This window comes from Daucus carota, chromosome 5 (assembly GCF_001625215.2).
Source record: "Daucus carota subsp. sativus chromosome 5, DH1 v3.0, whole genome shotgun sequence".
NCBI classification, from domain to species: domain Eukaryota; kingdom Viridiplantae; phylum Streptophyta; class Magnoliopsida; order Apiales; family Apiaceae; genus Daucus; species Daucus carota.
This window is the reverse complement of record NC_030385.2, coordinates 1,730,111-1,758,053: the sequence shown is the minus strand read 5'-3', so window position 1 is coordinate 1,758,053 and position 27,943 is coordinate 1,730,111. Positions and strand designations below refer to the sequence as shown.

The 27,943-nt window shown below is 38.0% G+C and overlaps 3 protein-coding genes across 3 annotated transcripts; 1 reads left to right on the top strand and 2 right to left on the bottom strand.

Moving 5' to 3' along the window:
* Positions 1-2,324: 2,324 nt before the first annotated feature.
* Positions 2,325-3,622, bottom strand: LOC108222175 (26.5 kDa heat shock protein, mitochondrial). Its single transcript, XM_017396079.2, has 2 exons — positions 3,245-3,622; positions 2,325-2,896 (listed from the first exon to the last, which is right to left on the bottom strand). Exons 1-2 carry the CDS (start codon positions 3,501-3,503, stop codon positions 2,484-2,486), a joined length of 672 nt encoding a protein of 223 aa, XP_017251568.1. The 5' UTR covers positions 3,504-3,622; the 3' UTR covers positions 2,325-2,483.
* Positions 3,623-4,590: 968 nt separating this feature from the next.
* LOC108222858 (phospholipase D alpha 1) lies at positions 4,591-9,022 on the bottom strand. Its single transcript, XM_017396802.2, has 4 exons — positions 8,818-9,022; positions 8,374-8,473; positions 5,448-7,347; positions 4,591-5,325 (listed from the first exon to the last, which is right to left on the bottom strand). The coding sequence occupies exons 2-4, from the start codon at positions 8,464-8,466 to the stop codon at positions 4,892-4,894; spliced, it is 2,427 nt and encodes an 808-aa protein (XP_017252291.1). The 5' UTR covers positions 8,467-8,473; positions 8,818-9,022; the 3' UTR covers positions 4,591-4,891.
* Positions 9,023-25,519: 16,497 nt separating this feature from the next.
* LOC108222075 (ethylene-responsive transcription factor WIN1) lies at positions 25,520-26,856 on the top strand. Its single transcript, XM_017395963.2, has 2 exons — positions 25,520-25,762; positions 26,063-26,856. The coding sequence occupies exons 1-2, from the start codon at positions 25,683-25,685 to the stop codon at positions 26,619-26,621; spliced, it is 639 nt and encodes a 212-aa protein (XP_017251452.1). The 5' UTR covers positions 25,520-25,682; the 3' UTR covers positions 26,622-26,856.
* Positions 26,857-27,943: the final 1,087 nt, after the last annotated feature.

The following is a 27,943-nucleotide window of genomic DNA, read 5'->3' as shown; positions in this document are numbered from 1 at the left end:
AATTATCTATCATTCAAAAGTTTAATTATCCCAAAATTATGATTCAGAATTAACAGATGAGCCCTTAATCACAATATTCCACTCACTACTCAGACTCGTTTATCGCCTCGTTCCATGTACATAAATTCTTTCATGACGAATAATATACAGTGACACCTCTGCATTTGTTATCGGATAGGAAGTAATTGATAACGAAAAATTGAAATTAGGATCGTCTCATCGAAAATTGGCCAAAAAAACGAAGTCGCTATTATTAAATTCAGAATAATACACATTTCAAATACTTGGTGATTAAATCAAAGTCCTATTACAAATGCACACCAAAGCTACGTTGTTTTGGAAATGATATGGACGTGTACGCTGTTAATCTCTCATGTCCACTAAAAAATCTTTCAGTATCGTTCATCTTTTTCCGGAAAGTTGCCGTTTGCATAATATCATTCACACAAGATTCGATATTATTATGCGAAAACAGACAAGCAGAAACGCGACATAACAAAAAAATCTCAATTATATGTGGACTACTTTTCTTAACCTAATTAGCTCATCTGTTATATCATTGTATAATGACTTTAGATTTTAAGTCTAATCGGTCTTAGATCATAAAAGAATGAGAAAACTTTAGGTTTTCTTAAATTCGTTTTCGAATATTTAGTTGATAAAAAAAAATCAGATGAGTATTTAAGAAATAAAGTATTATAATAATAGATAGTCTAGGAATTTTAATAAATTATATATAATTTACGATATTTAGTTAAATGTATATGATTTTGATTTTATACCGATTCTACATAAAATGTGGAAAATTTCATATAGAATCTTTAGGATTTAAGCACAATAATTCAAAATTCAATACATTTCGGTTGAATTTAAAAAATTTATTGAACGATCCCACAAAATTCTTCATTTTATTAAATATAAGAAAATCTTTTAGTATTTAAATACTATCATATTTTAATGAATCTCAAATAATCTCAATTGAATATTATCGAATTTTTAATGTGATTTAAAATCTTTATTGAATATCAATAGATTTTGTAGCTTTTTTAAATTCCTAGTTGAATATCTCAAAATTATGATGATTTTTAAAATTCAAGTTAAATATCAGTTAAATACACCCGTAAATCATACTCCTTTCGTCCCAACCAATTCTTTACGTTTGGTTTGAGCACGGAGGTTAAGAAATATGTATAAAGTAGCGAAAAAGAGAAAAAAAAAGTAGGTGAAGTAGTGAGACCCATTAATTTTTAATGTATAAAAGGGAGACGGTGGAGTAAAAGTAGTGTGAAAAGGAAGGAAAAGTTGGATAATGTATGAACTCATTGACTATTTTTAGTAAGTTTTGAAATGTAAAGAATTGGATAGGATATCTCAAAAAGAAAACCGTAAAAAATTTGGTTGGACGGAGGGAATCCTACTAATTATGACCATCATCAGTTCAGATAGCTCACATTAGTGAGAAAAAAATCAACTAAAATTTTCCTATAATTTTACTATCCGCGGGATCGATGCATGCCAACAAGATTTGGAATCCCTATCTCAATTCTCATATTTATAAATTATAATTTTATAAGTTAATAAATAGTATTCATATCTGAATAAATGATAAATGATTTTAGATAGAATCGGAAAGTATCAAACTGGAGAATCACCCCCGGGTCTGCATAAGGACACGATGTTTAGGCCTGCTTGTGGATAAAATCAGACCAATCCATTTTGGCCCAAAAGCCGGTTTAAACCAAACTAATTATGTTACAGCTAGTCCAGTATACACATACACATCATGCAACGGCTGACAAAGTCCACTTTCTAAACCAACTAAATTGTAACCCATCTAAATCTCTCACAACTCCAGCCCTCTGGGCTCTGTCTCCTTCACAAAAGTTATAAACTTATAATCAACCCTATTTCGATTTCGTTGTTCAAGGGAGGCATGAGATACAATATATAAAATATCGATATCTCATTAAAATATTTAATCCCCTTAGCAAAAATTTACTTTCCTCAGAGACGCTCGAAAAATCTAACACATGCATTCTATTTGTGTGTATCAAGCATTAGCCTTTTTGATATTTTTGCCAGAACCATATTTCATCTCTTAATGTCGAAAAATCAACACATACATTCTATACGTCGTGTTTTAAAAATCGGTGATTAATCATGGTTAATCACATTAGTCTTTATTTCGAGCTTTCGTAGCTCGCCGAACTAATTAAATATGTGAGAAAGCTCGCCGAACTAATTAAATATCTAATTATTTTATTAATCAGATGATTAATCTCTGATTAATCCTAATTCAACGCACCGATTAAGTCTGATCCCCGTTGTTTAGTAAAAAAAAAGTTTTAAACAACTTTATTCATATTTTCAAAGACTTACAAACAAGAGCACACAAATTATTACAAAGCACCAAACAACTCTTAAGATACGGGAAGATAAAAAGATTTTAATTAGCAGCATTTTTAGAGCACTAGATACAAATATCACTGGACTTGAACTTCCTTGACATCCTTCTGCTGCTTCTCACTCCTAGGTATGGTAATTTTCAGAACACCATCTTTCATCTCAGCTTTGATTTCTTCAATTTTCGCGTCATCAGGCAATGCCAAGCGAGTATCATAGTACCCGTATCTCGATGACCAGGACGGCTGCTCTTCATCCTCTGCTTCTTCATGTTCTTCCTTGTGCTCTCCTCTGATCCTCAACACGCCGCCATCTTCGACTGTGATCTTCACTTCATCTTTGGCCAGTCCGGGCATTTCATACTTGAGCTTGTAGCACTCTTTCTTCTCTTTAAACCCTTTTAATAGTTGGGAAGGCCCCATGTTCTCGAGGACTCTGTTTATGTTGTCTGTTGCTTGTATCAGTGCGTTTCCTAGCCCTGATGGGAAGAACTCTGGAACAAAACGTTTGATTCAGTATTTATTTGAGAGAGAGAGAGGGAGAGAGAGAGAGAGAGAGAGAGAGAGAGAGAGAGAGAGAGAGACAGAGGGAGGGGGAAAGAGAGAGAGACAGAGGGAGGGAGGGAGGGAGGGAGAGAGAGAGAGGGAGGGAGAAAGAGAAAGAGAGAGAGACAGAGGGAGAGAGAGAGATAGGGAGAGAGAGACAGAGGGAGAGAGGGAGAGAGAGACGGAGGGAGAGGGGGAGAGAGAGAGATAGGGAGAGAGAGACAGAGGGAGAGAGGGAGAGAGAGACGGAGGGAGAGGGGGAGAGAGAAAGAGAGAGAGAGAGAGTCAGGAAGTACCCCAGAGAGAAGGCGGGAAATCATAATTGTTGTTTCTCCAAAGATGCCTATTGCCTCGCTTTCTCGGAAAGAGTTTGGACTTTTTGGCACTCTGATCAGGACTAGTGGCAGCCTCATCACGAGGCGACAACGATGATGAAGAGAAGAGCCTGTTCACAAGCTCAGAGCTCCACCTCTGTTCTTTACCCAAACACGAAGAAGACGGTACTGAAATCGCACCCTTATGCAGCTTCTTCAAAGCCAAACGAGCTAAAGCCATTCTATCTTATTGCAAAAAGGCTAGACAGTTGGAGTGTTTCTTAATAATACTGTGAATTTGTGTTGGAGTGAAGGAGCTGGCAAGGTATATATAGAGATGAAGAATCTGATGCTGTAATAACATAGAGAAGTCTCCAAGAGCTTCGACCAAAGTGGAGAAGCAGAAGTTTCCAGCGGCTCCTTTTCCCCTCTCATAATAGCAAGACTCTTCCAGAGACTGGAGATATATACATGAAGCTATTTCAATTTTTTTTCCATATTTAGGAATAAAAGTACTCATCTGTTTTTTTAATATATGACGTTTGACTTTTTAGCACATATTTTTAAGTGTTTTGATCGGATAGCTAAAAGTATTATTTTTGAGATTTTATTTTTCTAAATAAAAATATATAATCAAAACTTTAATTCACAAAAAATATCAATTAAAAATAATAATTTTTACATTTTACTAGCCGGTCAACTCACCTAAAGAGTGACATATAAAAAAAAACATAGGGAGTACAAAGATAATCACTATAGTTGAATGGATATTGAGCCATATATATAGATCCGCTTAGTTCTTATATTTATAATTTAACCGATTAATAAATACTGCTATGTCTGATTTGTACTTTTTTCTTGTTTCTTGTTCATTTTCGTTCATCTATAAACACATAAATAAACATGTATTGTGTTTGTTAACACTCCCAGTTCCTTAACACAAAAATCCCGTCTAAGAATCTCGTTCAAGTTTATTTCCGTTGAGTGGTGTAATCCTAAATTTTATATCCATATGCATGTATGTAAATCAGTAAATGTTCTACACAATAAGAAGTTGACTCTTTTCAAAATTTTCTTATCTAATATTTTTCCTAATTATGGCAAAAAAAAAATCCATTAATATATGTTATTAACACTCTGTTATGTATCAGATGGACCAGCTGTCTTCATTTTTTGCTAATACTTCATTATGTTATCCAACAAAATAAAAAAAAAAAAAAAAAAACTCCTATCGAATTTTGATCAGATAAAAACATATGCAAAGCACGACATGTCATGAAGAAGCAAGTCAGTGCTCTGTTAAGCATAAAAACTACTTGAACCACAAATGAAAAACTAGATGCAAATATATAATGTCGTCAGCGATTAAGAAATAAAACAAGCTTAGAAAGTTTATCAGCTTAACAAGCAGCAGTACACAGCCACAACCATATAGTAGCACACTGTAACAGCTAACCATAAGACAAGAACACCAGACTCCTGAAAACCTGATAAGCCCGCTTCCGCAATGTAGAAGATCTCTGCGGATATAGCACAAACAGGCATGCTTATTCGACTACGAACCCTGGTTATTAAGGTAGAGTTTAAGGGTTATTACTTGATATAAACATGCCGTTTTATCTGAACCCATTATGTAGTAAGAATGGGAGGCAGGTAATCGGATTTGGCACCAAGAACGCGTGCTTTGGTGTCTGGGAAAAACTCCATGCCTGGAAGCTCAGTGACAGTACCTTCACTAGAAACACCTATGGGGTATCTCAGCAAGTGTCCGGGTAAGTCCTTTTCCAGAGTTTCACTTGAGTAGAGATCCCAGTATTTATCTGCCACTGTATTCACTTTATGGACACAATCAACATTGTGAGGCTGCGCAAAGAGGTCATCAAGCATACCAAGGTGCTCATACCATAAAGACATTCGGAATCCATGAATTTGACCCCTTGCTGGCTCCCTCGTTGCTAGGTGATGTGGTTGATACGCTCCCATAGCTATCTCAGAATCCTTGGCGCCATCCATTGATCTCTGGTTGATATTGGCAGACCCGATAATTATGTACTCATCATCAACTGCACAGGAATAAACAACACAAAATTAAGCACATTACCAAACAAAATGCCACCTTAAGTTTTAATATAGTTAATCATTTAGAACTCAATTTAAGTATAAAAAATTATAGACTGCTGCTTACCTATCATCATTTTAGCATGTACATAGATCATAAAGCGACGAGACTCTTGAGCTCTACTATAATCTGTATCCGGATCCGGCTGCTCTGAAGGTTCATATTCACCATCCCTCTTCACCTCACGATTACCAAGACAGAAAAATGTTAAATAATTTCTAGGGTCCTCTTCAATCCCTTTAGCCTGGAGAGCCTGAATAATATCCTTGTACATCATCTCCATTGTCCTTCTTTGCCAGTCCAGAATAGCTTGAACTGACCCACTCTCTGGAATTCCTTCTGGCCACATTGGAAGCACAACATAAACAGTGAACCTCTCCCCAGCCTCAATCTTACTGACAATCTTCAGTGACAGCTCCTTCGGTATAAGATGCAAAGCACCGATGTCCTCGTCTTTAATATCCTCTGAATTCCAGCCAAAAGAGCTTCCAAGAAAATACTGATTTTCAATATAGATGAAATTTTTTGCCCGCCGAATGGCATGAATATAAGCATCCTGAATACTTCGATCAATGATATTTTCTTTCCCACTGACAAGACCTGCTTTAGCTGCTTCTTCTGGTGTTTGTGGAAAGCCAAAAGCAGCCCCCTCATCAATGGACCTGAATAATTGAACATTCCAAGTTTCATCGTCATCAGGGAATGTCACTGGAGATGGAGGTATGATGATATCTTGGAGCTCTCTCAAGTTAAGAAGTATGTCTTTCCCACCTTGCTTTCTCCATCTCTGCTCAAAATTAAACAATACATCCCAAGCAACTGGACCTTCAAGACGTGAATGAATATCATGCCAAGGCTCCCTAGGTCCACCTTTAGTGATTGCAGCACCTTCGAAGTTGGGTTGGTGAAAATCATCATGGTGTGCAGTATCCAAAGTTCTAAAAAGTGAATGAAAAGGAGTATCATATCTCCCATCACACAGATCAATGCCACCCACAAAACTCACAACTCTTCTGTTCTCTGATCCTGGGGTAGGCATCTCACTGTCCACCACCACTATCTTCTGGTGATGAGTGAAAATAGTAGAAATTGTTAAACCTTGTATTATGCCACCGCTATCATCGGGATTACGAAGGCATAGGACACAATGCACATTAGAATCTCGAAAGTACTCCTCAGTTTCTTGATCATGCGTAGCCATCAATCCATCTTTCTTAAGTTGACCCACCGAGGTTCTGTCATCCCAGACAAGCATAAGAACCCTCACCCCTTCATCTGCCTTTTTCTTTAGCAACTCACCAAGCATTATGTCGCCTCCTGGCTTTGGCCTCCTTGTGTCCCTTATTAGGGCGAATTCAGTATACACAGACCAGCCAGTAATGTAGATAAAGTGTTTTGCATTGGTTATCGCATCAAAGATATCCTCCCAACATCTATGGGGCTCATAAAACTTACCTCCAGAAAGAGGAATCTTAGGCACGAAATTGTCAGGCACATGGGCATCTTGGTACAGAGAAATTCGACAACCTGGTCTCTGAGAAAAAAAGGTATAAGGAACCCCTGGAAACTTGGAGCTTTTAACCCCACGGGCCCAGTTACGATCTTGAGAAATGTCAAAGAACTGTAACTGCACATGGATCTTGGAACCTTCACTAATAGGATTTTTGTCCTCGTCCAGTATCTCAACCCATCTATCCACTTCTTCCCCGTCTAAAATTTCCTCAACTGGCAGATAAGCTCTTCCGATCAAAGTTGCACCAATTGGGTTGTCATCTTTAACAGTAAAAATTACATTTGTTGTGGAATGACCGCAGTAAATATGAAAAGATTCGTTCCACTTCGGGTTATTTGGTTCATTTTCGATCATTCTGGTTCGTCCAACTCTAGCCTTGTCCAGATCAATAGATGCATAAATTTTTGGAGTTCCTTCGCCAAACCCAACAGCTTCCTCAAGGTTTGCCTTAAGCTACAAGATAAAATTTCATGGATAAGAAACATTCTAAAGGGAGCTAGTATAGATTACTAAAAAAGTTGGCTCAATGGACAGTTGAAGTCTTCTTATCAAATAATATAGTCGAAAACAGAGTAACCTACTATATTAAGAACGTTTCAAAAACTTGTTGGTTAATAAATTATAAGGGATTCAGTCATCAAATATAAGAAGTTCATGCAATGAAAGTAACAAGCAAGGAATGCATAATTAAACAAATCATATGGCTGTATAGCTATTAACAAATTCCAAGAATTTCACACTGTAAACGACTTGTTATACCAAATTAAAGAATTGAATTCGTGTGCAAGGAAAGAGGCCAGCCAGAATAAAGTGGAAAACTATTGCCAATTTATCATAGTTCCTTTCTTTTATTGAGTGATCTTATAACACTTTCATATATAATAGTGGTCTACTTTCGTAGTTGCAACTTGTATACTGAAAAGCGTTTTTAAGTTTTACAGAGTACATATACTGATATCACAACTAAACTTACTGAAATCTACACCATGACACAATTTTATAAGCTACAGAGTTAGATAAATTATCTGGGGTACGAGATTGAGCATAGAACCAGTCCAATAAGCAATTAAGAAACAAAAGGGCAAGGACTTCTCACCATAACATTATATACAACAATGTACTCTAATCAAGAGGATCTACATCACTGGAAATATATTCCTCTAGATGGCAAGTGTAACACAAAAATTACATGATCAGTCTAGTCTCTACCCTCAGAACACATTACAAAAAGTACATACACACACGTTTAATTACAATTAAATTTATACATATGATACAATTTTTTATCGAGATCAAGTTGATAAGTAAGACACACAAAATTACTCTATCAGTCTAGTCTGTACCCGCAGAAACTCCGAAAAGTACACACACAAACACATTCACCCCCAAATCTTTCGAAAACAAGACAATTACAATTAAATCTATACGCATAAAATTCATTATTTATGATCGAGATCAAGTTGTTAAAAATGGAACTACCTTCCCCAAAAAACCACCACCACTGCCAGCTTTTAGGTGATCCACCTCAAAGATAGTGACATGTAGAGTTCCATGAAGCAGAATTTGCGCCATATCTCACCTGCAAATACACACAAAAAAATCAACAAAAAAATAAATAAACAAAAAAAAAAACCTATATAGATCAAATCATTATCAAACTAGCATTACTAACTCAAAGTTGCTCAACTCAGTCAAATCAAACAACACAAACACAAACACAAACAAATCAACTTACAAAAACTTACAAAATCAAACTAAATTCAAAACACAAACAATCAAATACATACTTGATTTCAGTAAAATCAAGCAGGTAATTAACAGATTTAATAGCATGATGCAGTGAGAATCGACTTTAATAACATAAATTAATAAACGAAGTGATTATTAAAATAAATTAGTGAAGGAGATGAAGAGAACACTAACGTTGAAACTCTCGAGTTCAGATCTGAAGATTGTGTTGTGTAGTAAGTCAATCAATCCGAGGCTCTTGTCTTGGTTAAATAGCAAGTGTGTGTATGTGTGAGGAGAGTGTGTGTGTGGCGATTAGTGTACAAAACGTGTGGGACCTGATGCGCTGTCCGAAAGATGTTGAAATATCAATCTCAAATCTCAATTATTTTATGATATCCATCATTCTTTTATGTTGGTTAGTGTTAATTAAGGTGATTATCGTTGCTGACTTTTCTGAATTATTATACTAATCAATCTTGATATTTTATCATTTGTTGCTACTCCCTCTGTCCCATTTAATTGTATACGTTTCTTTTCAACTGCTCGACACGCATTTCAATGCTCTTATAAAATATAGTTCCGTAACTTATTTTTGAGATTTTCTTTTTCTGAATAAAAATATAACATCCAAACTTTAATTCAGAAAAAGAAAATTTTAAAAATAAATTACACAACTACACTTTACAAGAGCATTAAAGTCCGTGCCGCGTCCCCGTGCCCCAATGTATACAACTCAGGGGGACGGAGGGAGTATATGACTTGTTTAAAGCATGATTATATAAATCGGATATCGGTTCAACTCGATTTTGTTCATGAAAACAAGAATACTCAAAATTCGGATAATACTCGAAATGAGTACTTGAATAAATGGCCGAATATCATTTTTATATATTTTTCTCATATTTTAAATTTGCATTACTATATTAGTAAGAAACTAATAATATAATAATAATTTAAATCAAGACCTAAATGATTCAAAACAAACAATAATTGGTCAAGATAATTTATTAATCATTGGATTATTGTACATATTATAAATTTTTAACAAAAGATTACTACTTTTACTTTAAGAGTCTATTGCATGTCTTAGTTAATGGGCTGGGTTCGGGTGAATTAAAAACCAAAACTATAAACTCCGGATTTGAACCGAATATTTGGAGTCAAATTTTTTTAAAAGGATGCAACTAAATTACATCCATATACATACGTAGAGCATCCTAAATTGGAAGTGAACAAATTATATTCGTAACCAGAATATGTTTATACCTCGCACGGGTTATAAAACTAATTTTATCTTATATGATATCCTCATCACAGGTTACCACCAAAACCACTCAATCCAATTCGAGCTCATTAGAGTCTCACCAAGGCTCGAGACTGGTTTTAAAGTTTAAGAGCCAAACCTGACCCCACCCGATCTCATTATGCCTCATTCAGGTCTCATCTCGACTTCCATTCCTGAACCCAAAATCCTTTTCCTTCTACTTAATTGAATTGACTTGTATTTGATTTTTATTTTAATGATTTTATGAGATTAAAATTATATATATAAAGTCACGCTCAATGGAAAAACCAACTTATATAGAGTCTAATACATACACACAAAATACATATATCAACCTCATTATTTATCAAATATTTAATTAGCAAATGAAAATTAAAGTTTCATCATTTTCCTTCAAAAAATCGTTGAACATTAATTGTAGAAGAGAACCATTTTTGTCTAAAATGATCCTGCAACAGAACTGAATTTAAAATGCAAAATTTTGATTTAAGTTGTAAGCGTTAAATTGTACACGCATATAATGTAATGATCAATATTTTGCATTGTAAACAAATTTTATACATAAATGTTATCAATATTAAAGTTAATAATAATAATTTATATAGGACCAATTGATCCTATACAAAACTTTATATAAGATTGTTGTATTATAGAAAAATGACATATATATAGGCACTTGTTTTAACACAAAACATATTTAGCATAAAAACTTAAAAACTAGTTTCAAAATGATCAAATATCTTCTCAAACTTTTAAAAACTAACAATATCCCTCCCCTAATTTTTCATCAATGTTCCAAAACTTACACTTTCTACCCACCCGCCACGTCAGCATTGGGGCCCACCCAGGCTGCCACGTCACTCTGCCACATCAGCAGTGGGACCACATCAGCAGCGGGCCTGCTGCCACGTCAATAGTGGGCCCCCAGAAATTTAAAAATAAAAATAAATAAATAAAATGGAGTGAGATTAGCAATTATGGAGTGCTCATAGCAGAAATGAGAGTGTACTTAGTGATTTATAGATTTTTATGCTAACTTAGTTTGTATTGGAATAAACTTCTATATATATAACAAATTGTTTAACTGATCATTTATTGAAATGCATAATCTTTTCAATTTCAATACATAAAAACAACGTGAAGATTTTATTTCTAGAAAATAAAAGGCGTGAAGAAATACATAATCCTCTCTATGCATAAGAAGGTGAGGAGTATTATTTTAGAGCAACTCCAGCAGCTTCCCTATTTGGAGTCTTAAACCAAAATATGAGGAATATGGGAAAATAATCCACTCCAACAGTATCTTAGTGATTCCCTAAATCATTAAGATCCACTAGCCATGCCTTATCTTTAGGTAACCTCTCTCCGGTCTTTAATCTTATTTTATAATAAATTTTGAATACAAACATGTTCTCTCTCTTCATCTATTGCAATAATAGTAACTTTTAATAATAAAATAGTATATAAGGAATGAATATATAAGGAATATTGTTGGAGGTGAGAATAGCTATTATTATCTTAAGTAACTAGGATCCAATATTTTATATTATATTTAAGGAATGGATTAAGATGCTACCGGAGATACTCTTAGAAGGCGCGAAGCTCAACCATGTAAATACATTTCTAGAAAAATATTACGAATAAATACATGTGTGGTACGAGTGGAATGGCGATGGCCGACAAAATGATCTAGAAACTGCATTTTCACCGAAACGTGATGGAAGAAAAATGATCCAATAGGGCGGGCGTCCTTTTACTTTAATCTGAGCTCTCATTATGGGTCACAAGTAGAGATGTACAAAAGATCTGTTCGGGCCAGATCCAGACCGGGCCAAAAAAATCCGGATTTTTTTCAAACCAGATCGGGCCGGGCTTTTTTAAAAATCGGGCCGGGCCGGACCGGGCTTTTCCAAAAATACTAGGCCCGGTTTAGTTATAAAAAGCCCGGATTTTTCAAAAATCCGGATTTTATCCGGGTTTTTTTGAAAATATTAGGCCTGTTTTAGGCCCTCGGGCCGGGCCGGGCCAGACCGGATTTTTTTCGGATCGGATTTTTCAGATTTTTTTCCAGATCGGATTTCAGATTTCGGATTTTTTGAACATCTCTAGTCACAAGACTCACAGGTTCTATCCGTTTGCAGTAAATCCGCAGGCCCGATAAGATGGCGTTCGATTATTTAATTGTACAACCTCTATTTAATTCAATTCGATACCCCACGGCTTTAAATTAGATTGAATATACTTTAAGCATGTTAGCAGGTCATTGGTCGAGCACCAATCGTGGACGTCCTAAGTCGTGGGCCACCGACATCGTAATTTGAATCGTTGAAGCTTTTAATGAAAATTAAAATTTCTTCCATTTTGAATTAAATATCTATTTTTAAAAAATTACACGATTTAAGAAAAATGAATTTACATAAATTAATTATATTAAACGACCATTACATGTGAAATAAAATTGATCCAGAAAATATGAATACCATAACATATGTGAAATAGAATTAATCTTGAAAATATAATTTTACATTCAAAGTTGATGTGCACAACTGCATTGAAACATGCCAATTTCATATCTATCAAATAGCATAGATGGCATTTGCTTTTAAAATGACGTAATAAATTGTTCAATATTATATTCATATCTATCACATAGTTTAGATGACATTTGCTTTTAAAATCATAAAAAGCACACAGAGTTTACGGGCTTTTGGTTGTTTCGATTAACATAGTAATTGCGTGAAATAAAATTCTCATTATTTGATAACTCATTTCATAATATGTTTTATAATTTCATACTCCCTCTTTCTCATTTTAACTGTTTTTAATTTTTTTATACGTATTTTAAGATGAAAAACAAAATACACATCTAAACAGAATTGTTTTTTTATAAAATTTACGTCAAATAAAAGTTTAGAATCTAAACTTTTATTTGATATAAGAATTGAAATTTTTTGATTGAGTATAAATATTATATTTTTACTTCTTAATATATGTGTTATAAAGTCAAATATCAGTTAAAATGAGACGGGAATATCACTCTTTTTAATCAGTCATTACCATTTTATATTTCTATTTCCATGAACGGTCCAAAGGCCCATGTAATGTACACGAAGAGAAATAGATCACAAATTCACAATAGCACATTCAATATTCTAATTTAACGTCCCTGGTTATATGGGGCTTGGTTTACCCGATAACATCATTCAGTCCTTGAAGCAGGAAACAGAAGGTAAGCATCTAAGCCCATAACAGTTATTTCTCCTAGGGTTGTATAACTCCTCCAACGCCCATTATCTAACTTAAATTTATATGGGCCGTGAAATAAGTAGCCCTTTAAATCTATTTACATTTGCCAAATAAGTAGGTATTTTGATTTTTGAGTGTTTTTTTTCCCGGGGAAGTGGATGTCGAGTAGTATATTATTGAGGCCGTTTGGCTGAATTTAAAATAAATGACTTATTACTTAAAGTAAAGAAAAAGATTAAAAGTGAGAAGTTGATGTGAACTTATAAGCTAGCAGAAGTGTTTGGATACCGTAACTTATTAGGTACCAGAAGTTTTATAAGTGTTTGGATAACTTAACTTATAAGTTGGTATAGTTTCGTAATTTTATAATATAATAATTTGTTTCTATTAAAAAATAAATTATAATATGATAAGACCTTTCATTATTAATACATGAAATATTTTATAAATACAATATTTATTATTAAGATAAATTATAATAATAAATTTAATATTTATTATGCATCTCGAGTCATGAATTAATTAGATTTTTTTTTTGAGATTATCTCCGGTATATATGATCTTGTGTGCAGTAGATTCATTTACTTCAGATTTAATGATGTTTTTTTAGTATTAGTGCTTGTTTGATATCATGCGGGAAGTGATTTCCTGCATAAACTTCAACTTCCCATCTTTTCTAAATATCGGGTAAGTACTATAAAATTGTTTGATTGACAGGAAAATATACTTCCTGGATTGTTTGTTTTCTGGTATGTTTAACTTCTGATCTATTATATTTTAATAATCATAATATTTTTATTATAATTAAATGATAAATAATATTATTTGACAAAAATAATAATCATAAAAATTTATATAAATTTTTAAAATTACACCAATCTTTTTGGGAATAAAAATAGTCCATACTGATAACCAAACAAAAAAATAATTAATACAATTTTTTTATTTTATATAAAATTGTATATAAAGTTGTTAAACTAATTAATTATTCAAACTTATTCGTGACTCTGTATTAGATTTTTATACTTTTAAAATTTTGACAAAAAAATATTATTAATACGTATTTTCTCAATATTTTTTTATTAAATTCAAAGAATATATTTTATATTCTTAATGAAGAAATATAATTCAACAATAATATTTTAAGTTAAATATGATGATGACAATAATAATAGTAATAATAATAATAATAACAACAATAATAATAATAATAATTATTATTATTTTTATATTTTTTTAAAAGTTAACTAATTATTATTATTATTTTAATATATTATTTTAGAGTGGTTTATGTCAATCATATAATACATATGAATTAAATCTATCGGAAGTGTGAGTCACAAATCTATCGGAAGTGTGAGTCACTGAGGGGGACTAGGTAAATTACTTCCTAGGTTTTATAGGTATTAGAATTTCCCAGTAAATTAGACTTCCAGTGTTTATGGTAAACCAAACAACTAGATAGATAGTCACTTCCCAGGTATTTTAAATACCTCACTAACTTCCTGTCAACCAAACGACCACTTAGACTAAACAATTGCATGGGATCCGGAACATTAAGCAATACTGAAGAAGATCAGAAAGAAGCTGAGTCCTGGAAAAAAGCTAGGAAACTTAGCTTTTTTCTTGGGGTTTTGTTACAATATTTAAGCACTTCATATAATTTGTCAAACGGCACCAAAAAAAATGGAAGTGAGCTTATGCCACTTTTAAGTCCAGAAGCACTGCATCCAAACACCCACATTCCCTGTATTCCTTGGTTCGAAGTTTGAACTAGAGTCTACATAAGCTCAATAGTTCGTAGGCTACTTAAAATCGCTATAGGATTAGCATAATTGGATAGCCCAGTGGTGGGTCTATCCTCTGTTGTCCGGTACATCCGGTTCGACTCTGACTCAACCCGGAAATTATTAGAACATATATTAATTTATAAGACATATAAGTCTGCATTGTAAAAAAATAAATTAATCGGTATAGGATCTTTTATAGGAATATCATGCTTATTATTTAAAATGAAAAATGGATCATGAACGATAAATAAATTATAATTTACAAGTTATTAAATACAACGTAATTTGAAAAAAAGGGAAAACTGTTGAAATAAAATTAACTTTCTCAAACTTCATAAATCTCTCTATAATTTTTCAAGTACTTTTCTAAACTAGAAACAGACTTTTATTAAAAGAAGCGCGATTTTTCATTTTCAAAACTTTAATAAAAGGAGCATGATTTCTAACATTCAAAATTTACATATGGGAAATTATCAATGGTACACTTGTGGTTTTGGCCTTTTCAGATGGTACGCAAAATACTTTTAGCTTTCGATTGATACATTTATACTAATCTAACATTCTATACCATATTCCACGCGTCAAATTCCGTTGAAAAAACGTTAGTTAACATTTATACTAGCTTTTTCTTATTAAAAATCCATTATTTTCCTTCCCCCATCCTATCCTACTCCCTTAATTGCAATTCCTCGACAAAGAAACCGAGAATATACACAACCCAATGCCACCGAACACTCCTCCCCTGCCGCCGCCGTCGGCGGCAAAACCCTCCCATCCGCAAACAAAACCCTCCCATTACCATTAACCCCCTGATTATAGCCCCCCCCCCACCTCCATCCCCATCCCATCCACCATAAAAATCGCGCCGTCATTGAACTGTCGCTAGACCTCGAAAAATTTGCCGATCTTGGGCGACCTGAGCTACTGGTCACTGCACAGTCGACCCCACCAACTCCTCCGACGCTTGCGAAGGCTCTCCACGGCAGCTTTTATATCTATCTTTTCCGATTTGCCGGGGTTGTTCTCCGACAGCGCGGCGTTCCGACAATGGGTCAAGAAGATGATGAGACGGAAGGCGAAAACGCCCATCAGAGTGCCGAGAGAGGTGCCGCGGTCGGGGAATAAGGAGGCAGTTGACTCGATGTCGAGATCGGATAAAGCGGGGTGGGGGCTGCTGGGGGTGGGTGGGTGGGTTTGGTGGTGGGGAGAAGTCGTTGATGAGGAGATTGGTTCTTGTTTAGATTTCTTTTGTTTTTAGATTCTTTTTGTTTTTAACTATTTTTTTAGATTTTATTTTAGGGTTAATTTAGTATTAGTTAACGTTTGTTTAACGGAACTTGACGGAAAGGGTATTGCATAGAAAGGTACAATAGTATAAATGTACCAACCGGAAGCCAATTTTATTTTGTGTACCATCCAGAAAAGCCAAAATCACAAGTGTATCATTGAGAATTTCCCTTTACATATTGATTCGTGATATATCTCAACTTGAAATTTGGACGAACCTATGATATGTTTTATTTGACAAACTAATAATTTTATCAACATGAAATACTTAAAAAATAAATATCTAGTCTGGAAAAATCATCCAACTGTCAACTAGAATCTCTTCGCCGCTGAGAAATAAGGAGAGTTTAGCATGGTCAACTCTCATTTCTTCAACCCCTTCCATCAATGTTTGTTGCTCGTTGTGTCTATAATACAGACGAATGAAGGATGCGCGTGCAAATGCCAGAGAGGAGAGGGGATACAACAATAACTACCTAATTAATATATTTTATTATTTTTAGGGTCATTAGTACGTGGGAGGAAGGTATAACAATATCACTATTAAAACAGTAATTAAATAATTGTCCTTGCAAGAAGTTATTATAATGTGACCCTCTACTACCACTAGATGTCTACTTATTCAAGGGCAGGTAATACAAATATATTCAGGCACATACTACATATTTTAACAAAATTTGTAACTGAATTTAATCTCTCTGTCAAAAACTAAATGTTCTGTTTAACTTTTTTGTACTGGACGATCAAGATTTTACTAAACTTTACAGTTTATATCTGGTTTTATGTAATATGAAAAAAGAATAATTTTGAATTTTGAGTTAAGTTTCTGTAAATTTAATTACAAAAACTCAAACAATATGACAAATAAATTAAGAGAACGTGACGGAAGTGAGAATCGATAGTGAGAATGAAATGTACGAGAATGAGTATTTTATGAAGACTGCAAGGAATAATTTACGCTTCAAGTGAAATTGTGATTTCTATTTAATATCACAAAATTACTTCCAAACACTAACATATAGTTTTGTGGTTCCGATTTTCGTTAATTAGACTTATTAATCATGAACCAAATAATTTTTAGAAATATCAGATAATTTTGTTTAATTTATCCAAGATCATACATTATAGTTTGATGATTACTGTTATAGCCAAATTTGGCTAGGTCCTTGGTGGGCCGGGTATGTACTTAGTTTAACTAAGTAAGACATGAATTGGGCTAAGAGTCTTATATGAGGTATCAGGACGCGTCCTCCTGCTTATAAAGTGAGGACGCGACCGACCCTTGAAGAGACTAGTCTGAACGGAAGGGCGCAGCCCTCCGTGGCGTGACTAATCCGCCGATGTTGCGTAAAGAGGACGCGTCCTCCGAGTCACAAGGAGAGACGCGACTCTTGAGGATGTTGATGGAAGGAGAGACGCGACTCTTGAGGACGTTGATGGAAGGACGCGACCGACCCTCCGTCCACCCTGTTATGACCAAAATTGGTCATGGTGTTGGAGGAGGGCGCGCCCTCTTCGGAGGTGACCGAGGGGCGCGTCCCTTGCAAGAAGTTGACAATGAGATGAAGACCAAGGGCGTGCCTTTAACGGGGTGTCCTCGCCTCCCTGGGGGCGCGACCTCATGTTAAAGAAGGACCTGTCTGATGTGTTGTAAGAAGGCTCTTCTTATGGGAGAGTGTACATTCGCTGAGACAACCCTTCCGAGGGAGACGAAGACCGTCCCTCCGGGGATAGGAAGACCTACCCCTCCGGGGGGGATATGACGACCCCTCCGGGGGATACGACGACTCTTCCGAGGTGTTGTAGCCGTTTTTGTATATCATGTGGAGGGGAGGACGCGCCCTCCCTAGACATGGCCCGGGAGGTGCGGTCTCTTGTCCAGTAAGGAGGATTGAAGACAAGATAAGGGAAGGAAGCGCCCTCCCCAGACATGGCCCGGGAGGTGCGGTCTCTTGTCCAGTAAACAGGGATGAAGACGGGAATTGGGAAGGACACGTCCTCCCTATCAGGGCGCGTCCTTTGACTCAGAAGAGGCATAGTTATGAAATACATGATGAGAGAGAGAGGATGAGTGAGTCTCCGTGACGACCCTTCCGAGGGATATGAAGACTAGTTACCAAGCTCATTTGGTAGTTACCAAGCTCATTTGGTAGTTATCAGGCTCATCTGATAGTTCCCGGGCTCATCCGGGCATGATCTACAATCCTCAATCCTGCTATCTGCCGAGTTAACCCTCGTGTGGGGGCTTGAGGTGATCATGGCTCTTGAAGGCCCTCCGGGGTAACACGAAGGCCGATCATATGTCTGGATCCTGTATTCTGGTGAGTTAGCCCTCATCGGGGGATTGAGACGATCGTGTAATTCGGCTCCTTGTCTACCTTGTTTGAAGATGAAGACCTCACCGAGAGGTGAGGACGTGTCCCTGCACCTCGAGGGGTTAGTCATGGCTCCCCCAGATAACTTCTCCATAAGAGTCGTGGACTCGTGGTAGATGCTATCTCTCGTAGTGGAGATATCGTTGAATCCGTGATCTATTTGGATTAGGAGTCTGAGGTAGTCATACTCAAGACTAATTCTAACAGGAGTAGGATTCTCCAAGATGGGCCTTCGGCCTATCTCCGACCTTATTGCCAAGAGGCCTAGTCCTGATCAAACTAGGACTCCTGGTTCCATAGAACTACGTATGGCTTGATCCCCTATAAATATAGGGGTACGTAGGCACATTGGGGGATCATGAGTTGAGAGCACGTGAGACCAACTCAAAACCCTAATCTCAGCCACCCCCTAAAACAAACAACCACCACTCTCCGGCGACCAAAACCACCGTCACGGATCTTGATTCCGGCCGTGAACCTCATCTTTGTTGATTACCAAATTCCTCTATCAACAAATTGGCGCTAGAAGGAGGGGCTATTCAAGATCTTCATCTTAGGAGGAAGAGATGTCACACGACGGAGATTCGCACGTAGAGGAGGAGCGTTTTCCGGCAGGGCGATGGCTAGAGCACAAAAGAGGAGGAGACCTTCATCTACTTTTTCAGAAAAAGGACGATATCTCCATCGGGAGTTTGAAGGAGGACGATCATCAACTAAATTCTAGGAGGTAACCTAATGTGCGAACAAGGTATTCTGGACCGGGGAGTCAGCGAAGGATGCGATTTTCGGAGACTTGACACCTACGAAGAGGGTACGCCTCCCCCGGACAGAGTACACCTCCCCCGGAGAGAGTACACCTCCCCTGACAGGGTACGCCTCCAGGTGATGTGGTGTCTGACGACCACCGTGAGGAATGCATCCCTTGACACCTACGAAGAGGGTACGCCTCCCCCGGACAGGGTACACCTCCCCCGGATAGAGTACACCTCCCCAGGACAGGGTACACCTCCCTCTGACAGGGTACACCTCCAAGTGATGTGGTGCTCGACTACCACCGTGAGGAATGAATTCCCTGACACCTCCGAAGAAGGCGCACCTCCGGGTAAGATTCTCACAATGTTTTCGCATGTTATTGCTAACAAGTCTGTTGTGGTTTGAGTCTTTACGAGAAGGAGATCGCCTCCCTGGAAGCCTCAACGGTTTTCTGAAGGGGCGCGCCCTCCCCAGAGCAAGTAATTTGAGGTTCGCGAGAGGCGCATGTTGAAGGCCTGACCACGTGTGATGATATGAACGGGAAGGTTACGAAGGGCGAGCTATTGAGATGGAACCTAGCTCGAAAAGTCGTAAGGGTGCGCGCCTTCCCCTGACCGGGCGCGCCCTCAGGTAAATACTAAACTCCCCCAGTATTTGGTTCCCTAAGACTACTACATGTGTAAATTCACAGGTAATATGGTGTTACCTTTATGAGGAATACACCTCTTCGCCGTGAGGAGTAGTCGCACTTTCCTCCAACAAGGCGCGCCCTCCTAAAGGGGTACGCCATATCCAACCAGTATTCTATCAGAGAACGAATTGCGCGCCTCCCTCTGACAGGGCGCGCCATCTGGTATGTCTGATGCATTAATTGCTTCATATGATACTTTGTGAAGACAAACATACTCAGGAAGGAGCTCACTAGTCTTGAAGAGGTCACGTCCCTCCCTAGGGCGCGTCCTCTCGGAAGTACTCATCACTTGAGGAAGCACATGAGGGCGCGCCCCCAGGATAATAATGTTGAGAAGGGAGATGCCTCAAAGACGCGCCTCCTCCTAGTTGGACGCACCCCGAGTTCCAAGGTCATGTTTCCAGGGTTGATAATTTGGGAGGACGCGTCTTCCCCTAACAGGGCGCGTCGTGAGGTAACACTGACCATCAGTATTAAGTCGTATACATGATAAAGTGCAGGTCAAGTCTAACATGCTAAAGGAGCTGTCCATCTTGATGAGGGCGCGCCCTCCGTTCTACGGGAACGTAGCATGATACCTGCAAGGTCTTTGATTAAGGTACACTTAAGGCCTCTCAAAGGTTACCAAATTATCCATGACTAGCTCTGGGTACTATGAATTTTAACCATCCATGATACGCTCTGGATGTCATCCACGATTTACTCTGGATGCTATGATTATTTACGTGTCCATGATACGCTCTGGATACTATATTTGCGCATCCATAATACGCTCTGGACATTATACTTGCGCATCCATGATACGCTCTGGATCTTACATATTCATGATATGCTCTGGATAACAGTTTATACTATTAATTCCCCATTGAGCTATTAGCTCTGGGACCCGTGCGATGCACCGGAGCTTTTTTAAACCACGATAAGATTCGTGATGCCTCGTATGGGATGATGTATGGACTGGGGAGTGGTCCTTTTGAATTTCTTAAGCAAGTGATTCACGCGTGAAAAAGTAAAGCTGCGCCAAAGGCCGCGCCCTCTACTTAATCCTTGGAAAAGATCAAAAGAGCCTTACAAGTAAGGCTGCGCCCTCTGCTTATACAGTCCTTGAAAGAAAAGAAATATTGCAAGGCAGCGCCATCAGCCGCGCCCTCTGCTTAGGCAATTCTTTAACAAAAAGAATTAAAAGGGGTCATGTTATAACTAGGCGGCGCCATTCTGTAAGTCGCGCCTTATATTTACTATTCCCAGATACCATGGACACAGTAAGGCTGAAAAAAAAGCCACAAACCTTCGCACAGCGAAGGCGCGCCCTTCTTTTGTTGAAGTTCATTGGCGCGAATGTTATGGTTGAATGTGTCATTTGGAAGGAATAAGAGAAGCTGCGCCACTGTCAACGACAGATAGGCCGCGCCCCCTGTTTTCTTTTGTCTACATAAAGATTGCTTATTATTTATGAACACATCAAGAAGACGCGACAGCCTCATGCTTAGCAACTTTGCTAAATGATCAAAGACACCGACATTATATACATGCAAGGCTTGTGCACAGTCTGCATCTTAGAATGTCGAGGAATAGAAGTGGCTGACGACGCGCTCTCAGAAGAGGATGTGTGGTACGGAGTAAAAATTCCCCTGATATCTCCAATATCAAGAAAATTTGGGGAGTACTTGTTATAGCCAAATTTGGCTAGGTCCTTGGTGGGCCGGGTATGTACTTAGTTTAACTAAGTAAGACATGAATTGGGCTAAGAGTCTTATATGAGGTATCAGGACGCGTCCTCCTGCTTATAAAGTGAGGACGCGACCGACCCTTGAAGAGACTAGTCTGAACGGAAGGGCGCAGCCCTCCGTGGCGTGACTAATCCGCCGATGTTGCGTAAAGAGGACGCGTCCTCCGAGTCACAAGGAGAGACGCGACTCTTGAGGATGTTGATGGAAGGAGAGACGCGACTCTTGAGGACGTTGATGGAAGGACGCGACCGACCCTCCGTCCACCCTGTTATGACCAAAATTGGTCATGGTGTTGGAGGAGGGCGCGCCCTCTTCGGAGGTGACCGAGGGGCGCGTCCCTTGCAAGAAGTTGACAATGAGATGAAGACCAAGGGCGTGCCTTTAACGGGGTGTCCTCGCCTCCCTGGGGGCGCGACCTCATGTTAAAGAAGGACCTGTCTGATGTGTTGTAAGAAGGCTCTTCTTATGGGAGAGTGTACATTCGCTGAGACAACCCTTCCGAGGGAGACGAAGACCGTCCCTCCGGGGATAGGAAGACCTACCCCTCCGGGGGGGATATGACGACCCCTCCGGGGGATACGACGACTCTTCCGAGGTGTTGTAGCCGTTTTTGTATATCATGTGGAGGGGAGGACGCGCCCTCCCTAGACATGGCCCGGGAGGTGCGGTCTCTTGTCCAGTAAGGAGGATTGAAGACAAGATAAGGGAAGGAAGCGCCCTCCCCAGACATGGCCCGGGAGGTGCGGTCTCTTGTCCAGTAAACAGGGATGAAGACGGGAATTGGGAAGGACACGTCCTCCCTATCAGGGCGCGTCCTTTGACTCAGAAGAGGCATAGTTATGAAATACATGATGAGAGAGAGAGGATGAGTGAGTCTCCGTGACGACCCTTCCGAGGGATATGAAGACTAGTTACCAAGCTCATTTGGTAGTTACCAAGCTCATTTGGTAGTTATCAGGCTCATCTGATAGTTCCCGGGCTCATCCGGGCATGATCTACAATCCTCAATCCTGCTATCTGCCGAGTTAACCCTCGTGTGGGGGCTTGAGGTGATCATGGCTCTTGAAGGCCCTCCGGGGTAACACGAAGGCCGATCATATGTCTGGATCCTGTATTCTGGTGAGTTAGCCCTCATCGGGGGATTGAGACGATCGTGTAATTCGGCTCCTTGTCTACCTTGTTTGAAGATGAAGACCTCACCGAGAGGTGAGGACGTGTCCCTGCACCTCGAGGGGTTAGTCATGGCTCCCCCAGATAACTTCTCCATAAGAGTCGTGGACTCGTGGTAGATGCTATCTCTCGTAGTGGAGATATCGTTGAATCCGTGATCTATTTGGATTAGGAGTCTGAGGTAGTCATACTCAAGACTAATTCTAACAGGAGTAGGATTCTCCAAGATGGGCCTTCGGCCTATCTCCGACCTTATTGCCAAGAGGCCTAGTCCTGATCAAACTAGGACTCCTGGTTCCATAGAACTACGTATGGCTTGATCCCCTATAAATATAGGGGTACGTAGGCACATTGGGGGATCATGAGTTGAGAGCACGTGAGACCAACTCAAAACCCTAATCTCAGCCACCCCCTAAAACAAACAACCACCACTCTCCGGCGACCAAAACCACCGTCACGGATCTTGATTCCGGCCGTGAACCTCATCTTTGTTGATTACCAAATTCCTCTATCAACAATTACCAACACTTTTATTATTAAAAAGTATATTTGATTATTATATTAAATTTTTGAATTCGACTCTAGTTCAATTCGAGAATCATCCGCGGAATGTGCTGGCATATAAACCAACTCGTTAAAGAATAGAAATCTCAGTGGGCGTGGAACATTGTCATAGATTCAGAATGGCTCAATGGCTATACACATCAGAGTCTTTAAAGACTAAAAATATGGTGACGCATGAGATCCGATGCGCAAGTGATTTACCAGCCGAAGCAGGGAACAATAAATATCGCTTTTCTTAAGCTATAAACAGAGCACCACGTATTTTATAAACAATAATAAAGTGTCTTTATGAATCCATGTGAGACTGATATACAAGTGGAGAAACCACTTAACCAGCCTAATCGAAATCATATTCAATTCACGAGTGTTTCTGAATTGACACTTGAGTTTGTTCGTTGAAACATTACATGTGTTTAGGCAACAACTTCCGTTCCTCCCATTAACCCAAAAATCCCGAAATTACCGTTTCATAAATTCTCTGTTTTAACTTTTTGAGGACCGGCCTTAAAGATTTGGGTGCCCTAGACAAATTTTGAAAATGGTGCTTCTATTTTTCAATATCGTAAAGGAAATTTTACGTACATTCAAACCAATATACAATGACATAATCAAAAACACTGTTTTAAGTTTAACAACATAATCAATTCAAATGCATATAAATATATGAATACATAAATTTATCACTATATACTACATATGCATAAGTTTTTTGGTGCCCCGGAATAGTGATGTCCTAGGCGTTCGTCTTAATCGTCTTACCCAAAGGCCGGCCTTGAACTTTTTCGTAATATATAATATATGATTCTGTTAAAAACTCTTTACGATAATTGAACTTTCGAGATTCGGGTCTAGGGTAAGTATAGTGGTGGTCCTTGCATGGCTGATGTAAATTGCTAAACATTATCTCCGCGAATTACTCGTATAAGGAAAGGTATTGTAACTTGTAGTTCCACGTAAAAACTAAGTACTTTGTACTGCGAAAGAGAGTTATTTGAAACATACAAGTCTGCAAGTCATGTGTTTACAAGTCGTCATGTGAGCCCCCCCTCGAGCGACCCTGCGTCCTGAGGGTTGTTGTCCACCCGGCTGTTGCATGTGCACGAGTTTATGTTATAAATTCCACTAATTGTTCGATTTGGGACTAACATTTGTTCAATCAGATGATCAGTCTTCCATAATTAGATTATCTGCTAATCATACTGATAGGCGATAGCTCTCTCATTATATTCCCCTTTTGAACTACGGCTCTATGTTCCGTTTGATTTTCCGTTAAAAGACTATAGTCTTGGTCTCGGGATACTCTTACCGTATAGTTCAAATGACTTAAACTAACAAAATACTTATAAATTTTGACATGTCATCCGCGAAAGCAGCTAGACCGTCTACTTCAAATGACTTTAGATATAGAATAGCAAAATACTTGACATATCATCTGCGAAAGCAGCTAGTTAACCACGTCAAGTTCAAATGACTTTAGATATAGAATAACAAAATTCTCATAAACCTGACACATCATCTGCGAAAGCAGCTAGACACGTGACAGTCTCCCCCAAACCATGTCATTCCTAATTTTAGGATCAGTATACACTTGTCTCAATAGCCTGTTCTCGTCATGAAGACCCAAATTTAGACTAGCCAGCTCGAAAAAGAATAAACACATGAATATAAAATAAAAAAGACGACAAAGAAAAAGGCAGAAAAAACATTTTCCTAAACAATAAAACCATGATCGCTGCAGACATTAGCTAAAATCTCTACGCCCATCACATACCCTCCACCCGAACCTACCAGATCAATGCAACAGTACGTGTGTCTGATCAAGAGCGATTATAGTTTATCACCAACTGCAAACACAATTAGTCGTAAATCGAGCTTGTGCTTATACTATAACACAATTATAATGGCATGAGATTAGCTAGCGAGAGTGGGGATAAGGTGCAGTACAAGAAAAAAGGACCACCATAAAGAAGGTTATAAATTGAGACATGGCCAGTTCTTTATGTTCAGTAGTTTGCAAGAAGACTTATAAGCTTACCGACACATGAATCTTTATTACCAGAACTTGTTCGTACTTGCGCCTTTCCTTATATTACTCTCTTACAACATTGCCCCCTTAAAAATCTCCCATCACTCGAACTCTCTCTTTCTCTGACAACTTCTCTTATCATGGTACAATCAAAGAAGTTCAGAGGTGTTCGTCAGCGCCACTGGGGCTCCTGGGTTTCTGAGATTCGACATCCTTTATTGTACGTCCTCGCTTCATTTTATTCTGTCTGTAGCTTCATTAAACTCAAGAACACACAATTAGACACTTACTATGTTGCATAATTTTTTTCTATTTTTGTTTATAATGTTATAGTTCAAATATAGCATAAGATCCGTTTCAGACTTTCTTCTGCATGTTAAGATTTAAGATGTACTGATTCAATGTTATAGTTCAAATATGACATAAGATCCGTTTGAGACTTTCTTCTGCATGTTAAAATTTTAGATGGACTGATTCTTAACAGGTACATTACTAATTTGTTTGATCGGTGAATGTGTAGGAAACGGAGGGTGTGGCTCGGGACATTCGAGACGGCTGAAGAGGCCGCGAGAGCCTACGACGAAGCCGCGGTACTCATGAGTGGCCGAAATGCAAAAACAAATTTTCCGGTCACAGCTGCAGTACCGCAACAAGCTGATAACAAAAACCCGAACCTTAGCATTGAGTCTTCACAACAACAATCAATGACTTCATTATCATCCTCAACATCCTCGTCCTCATCACCCTCGTCCTCATCAAAATCTCTCTCCGCAATTCTAAGCGCGAAGCTGAGAAAATGTTGCAAGTCCCCCTCACCTTCACTAACATGCCTAAGGCTAGACACCGAAAATTCCCATATCGGTGTCTGGCAAAAACGAGCCGGGGCACGCTCCGACTCGAATTGGGTCATGACAGTCGACCTTGGCAACAAAAACACAACTACTCAACAGGAGCAAGGCCTCATGGCTGCCGAGCAGCCACCCGAGCCGACCGCGACAAGCCGGAAAAGCAACGGCGGATTGGATGAAGAGGAGAGGATGGCATTGCAGATGATCGAAGAACTTCTCAACCGAAATTGATCAAGAATATATGGTGCATTTTAGCTCCACGGGTAAAGTGCATGGTACAATTATATATACTAGTACTATTGTATATTTTACAGGAAGAATAAGCTTTCTGTTTATAGGTAAATTTGTAAAGATATATGTACGTTTGATTAGAGTGCGCATCATATGTTTCTCAATATATTTACCATCACTTCACTTTCCTGGAATTATCTTTTATATATAAATAAACGATATTGATTCTCATTCATATTCTTCCTATTTTATAAATAAATATCTGTTCTAATAAATATTGAGATACAGTCGGTATTACGATAAAAGAAACTGTATGGAACCACTATATGTCGACAATTGTCGGATACTTGTTCGATGGATGATATAAAAAATGTGAAGAATATTGACAAGTCAAATGTGCACAGCTAGCAGTGGAATATTCGGAGGGGAATGCAATGGCAGACATGGATGGTGACTGCGAATAAATAATTTTCTCTAAAATATCTGGTTGAGCAGGTCTTGTTACTTTCTTGAAAAGCTCCTTTTATTGCTAAAGTCATTCCAGCTTTACAACATATCCCAAAATGCCATATTTGGATACAAGCACTTTTATTATAAGACAAGCACTTTGGTTTAAGACAAGCACTTTGGTTTAGTGATGTGTATAATGAGTGTTGTAAAAAGCGGGAATCGGATTTAATCGATGAAATTATGGAACAAGGATTAATCGGGGATTAATTGAATTGATCGGGGATTAATCGGATTGATCGGTGATTAATCGGAGATTTAATCAGTTCGGCGAGCTACGGAATAGGGATTAATCGGTGATTAATCGTGATTAATCACCGACTTTTAGAACAGACTATAATCATTCAATTCATACGAAAACAAAGAATCTAATAAGACGCACGAATTATCACATTTTTATTATTACACGTATTATAAAATTTTGTCATAAGATTTCATAATAGAAAACAATATTATAAAAATCTCCGATTAATCATTCAGAACAATCACAAACCAACTTATCAATCATATTTGATTTTGATTAAAAATAGCCTGATAAATTTTTTTATAAATCTTGAATCGATAGTTAACTGATTTCGTTTTGTTTTCCGATTTTCACAACCACAATATTTCCGCAAAAATATATTCTAGATCCGTCTATTATCAGCTGAATGATTAGGTTATAATGACACATGTCTGCATGAATAAAAGCGGTCTTGTAGGAATTGACTAGTGCTAATTAGCTATCAATCTCTATAAGTTTGATTAATTCTTCATGCGAAACACGAAAAAGGAATGAAGTCGACGCTGTGATTCGATAATAATATGCTGGAGAC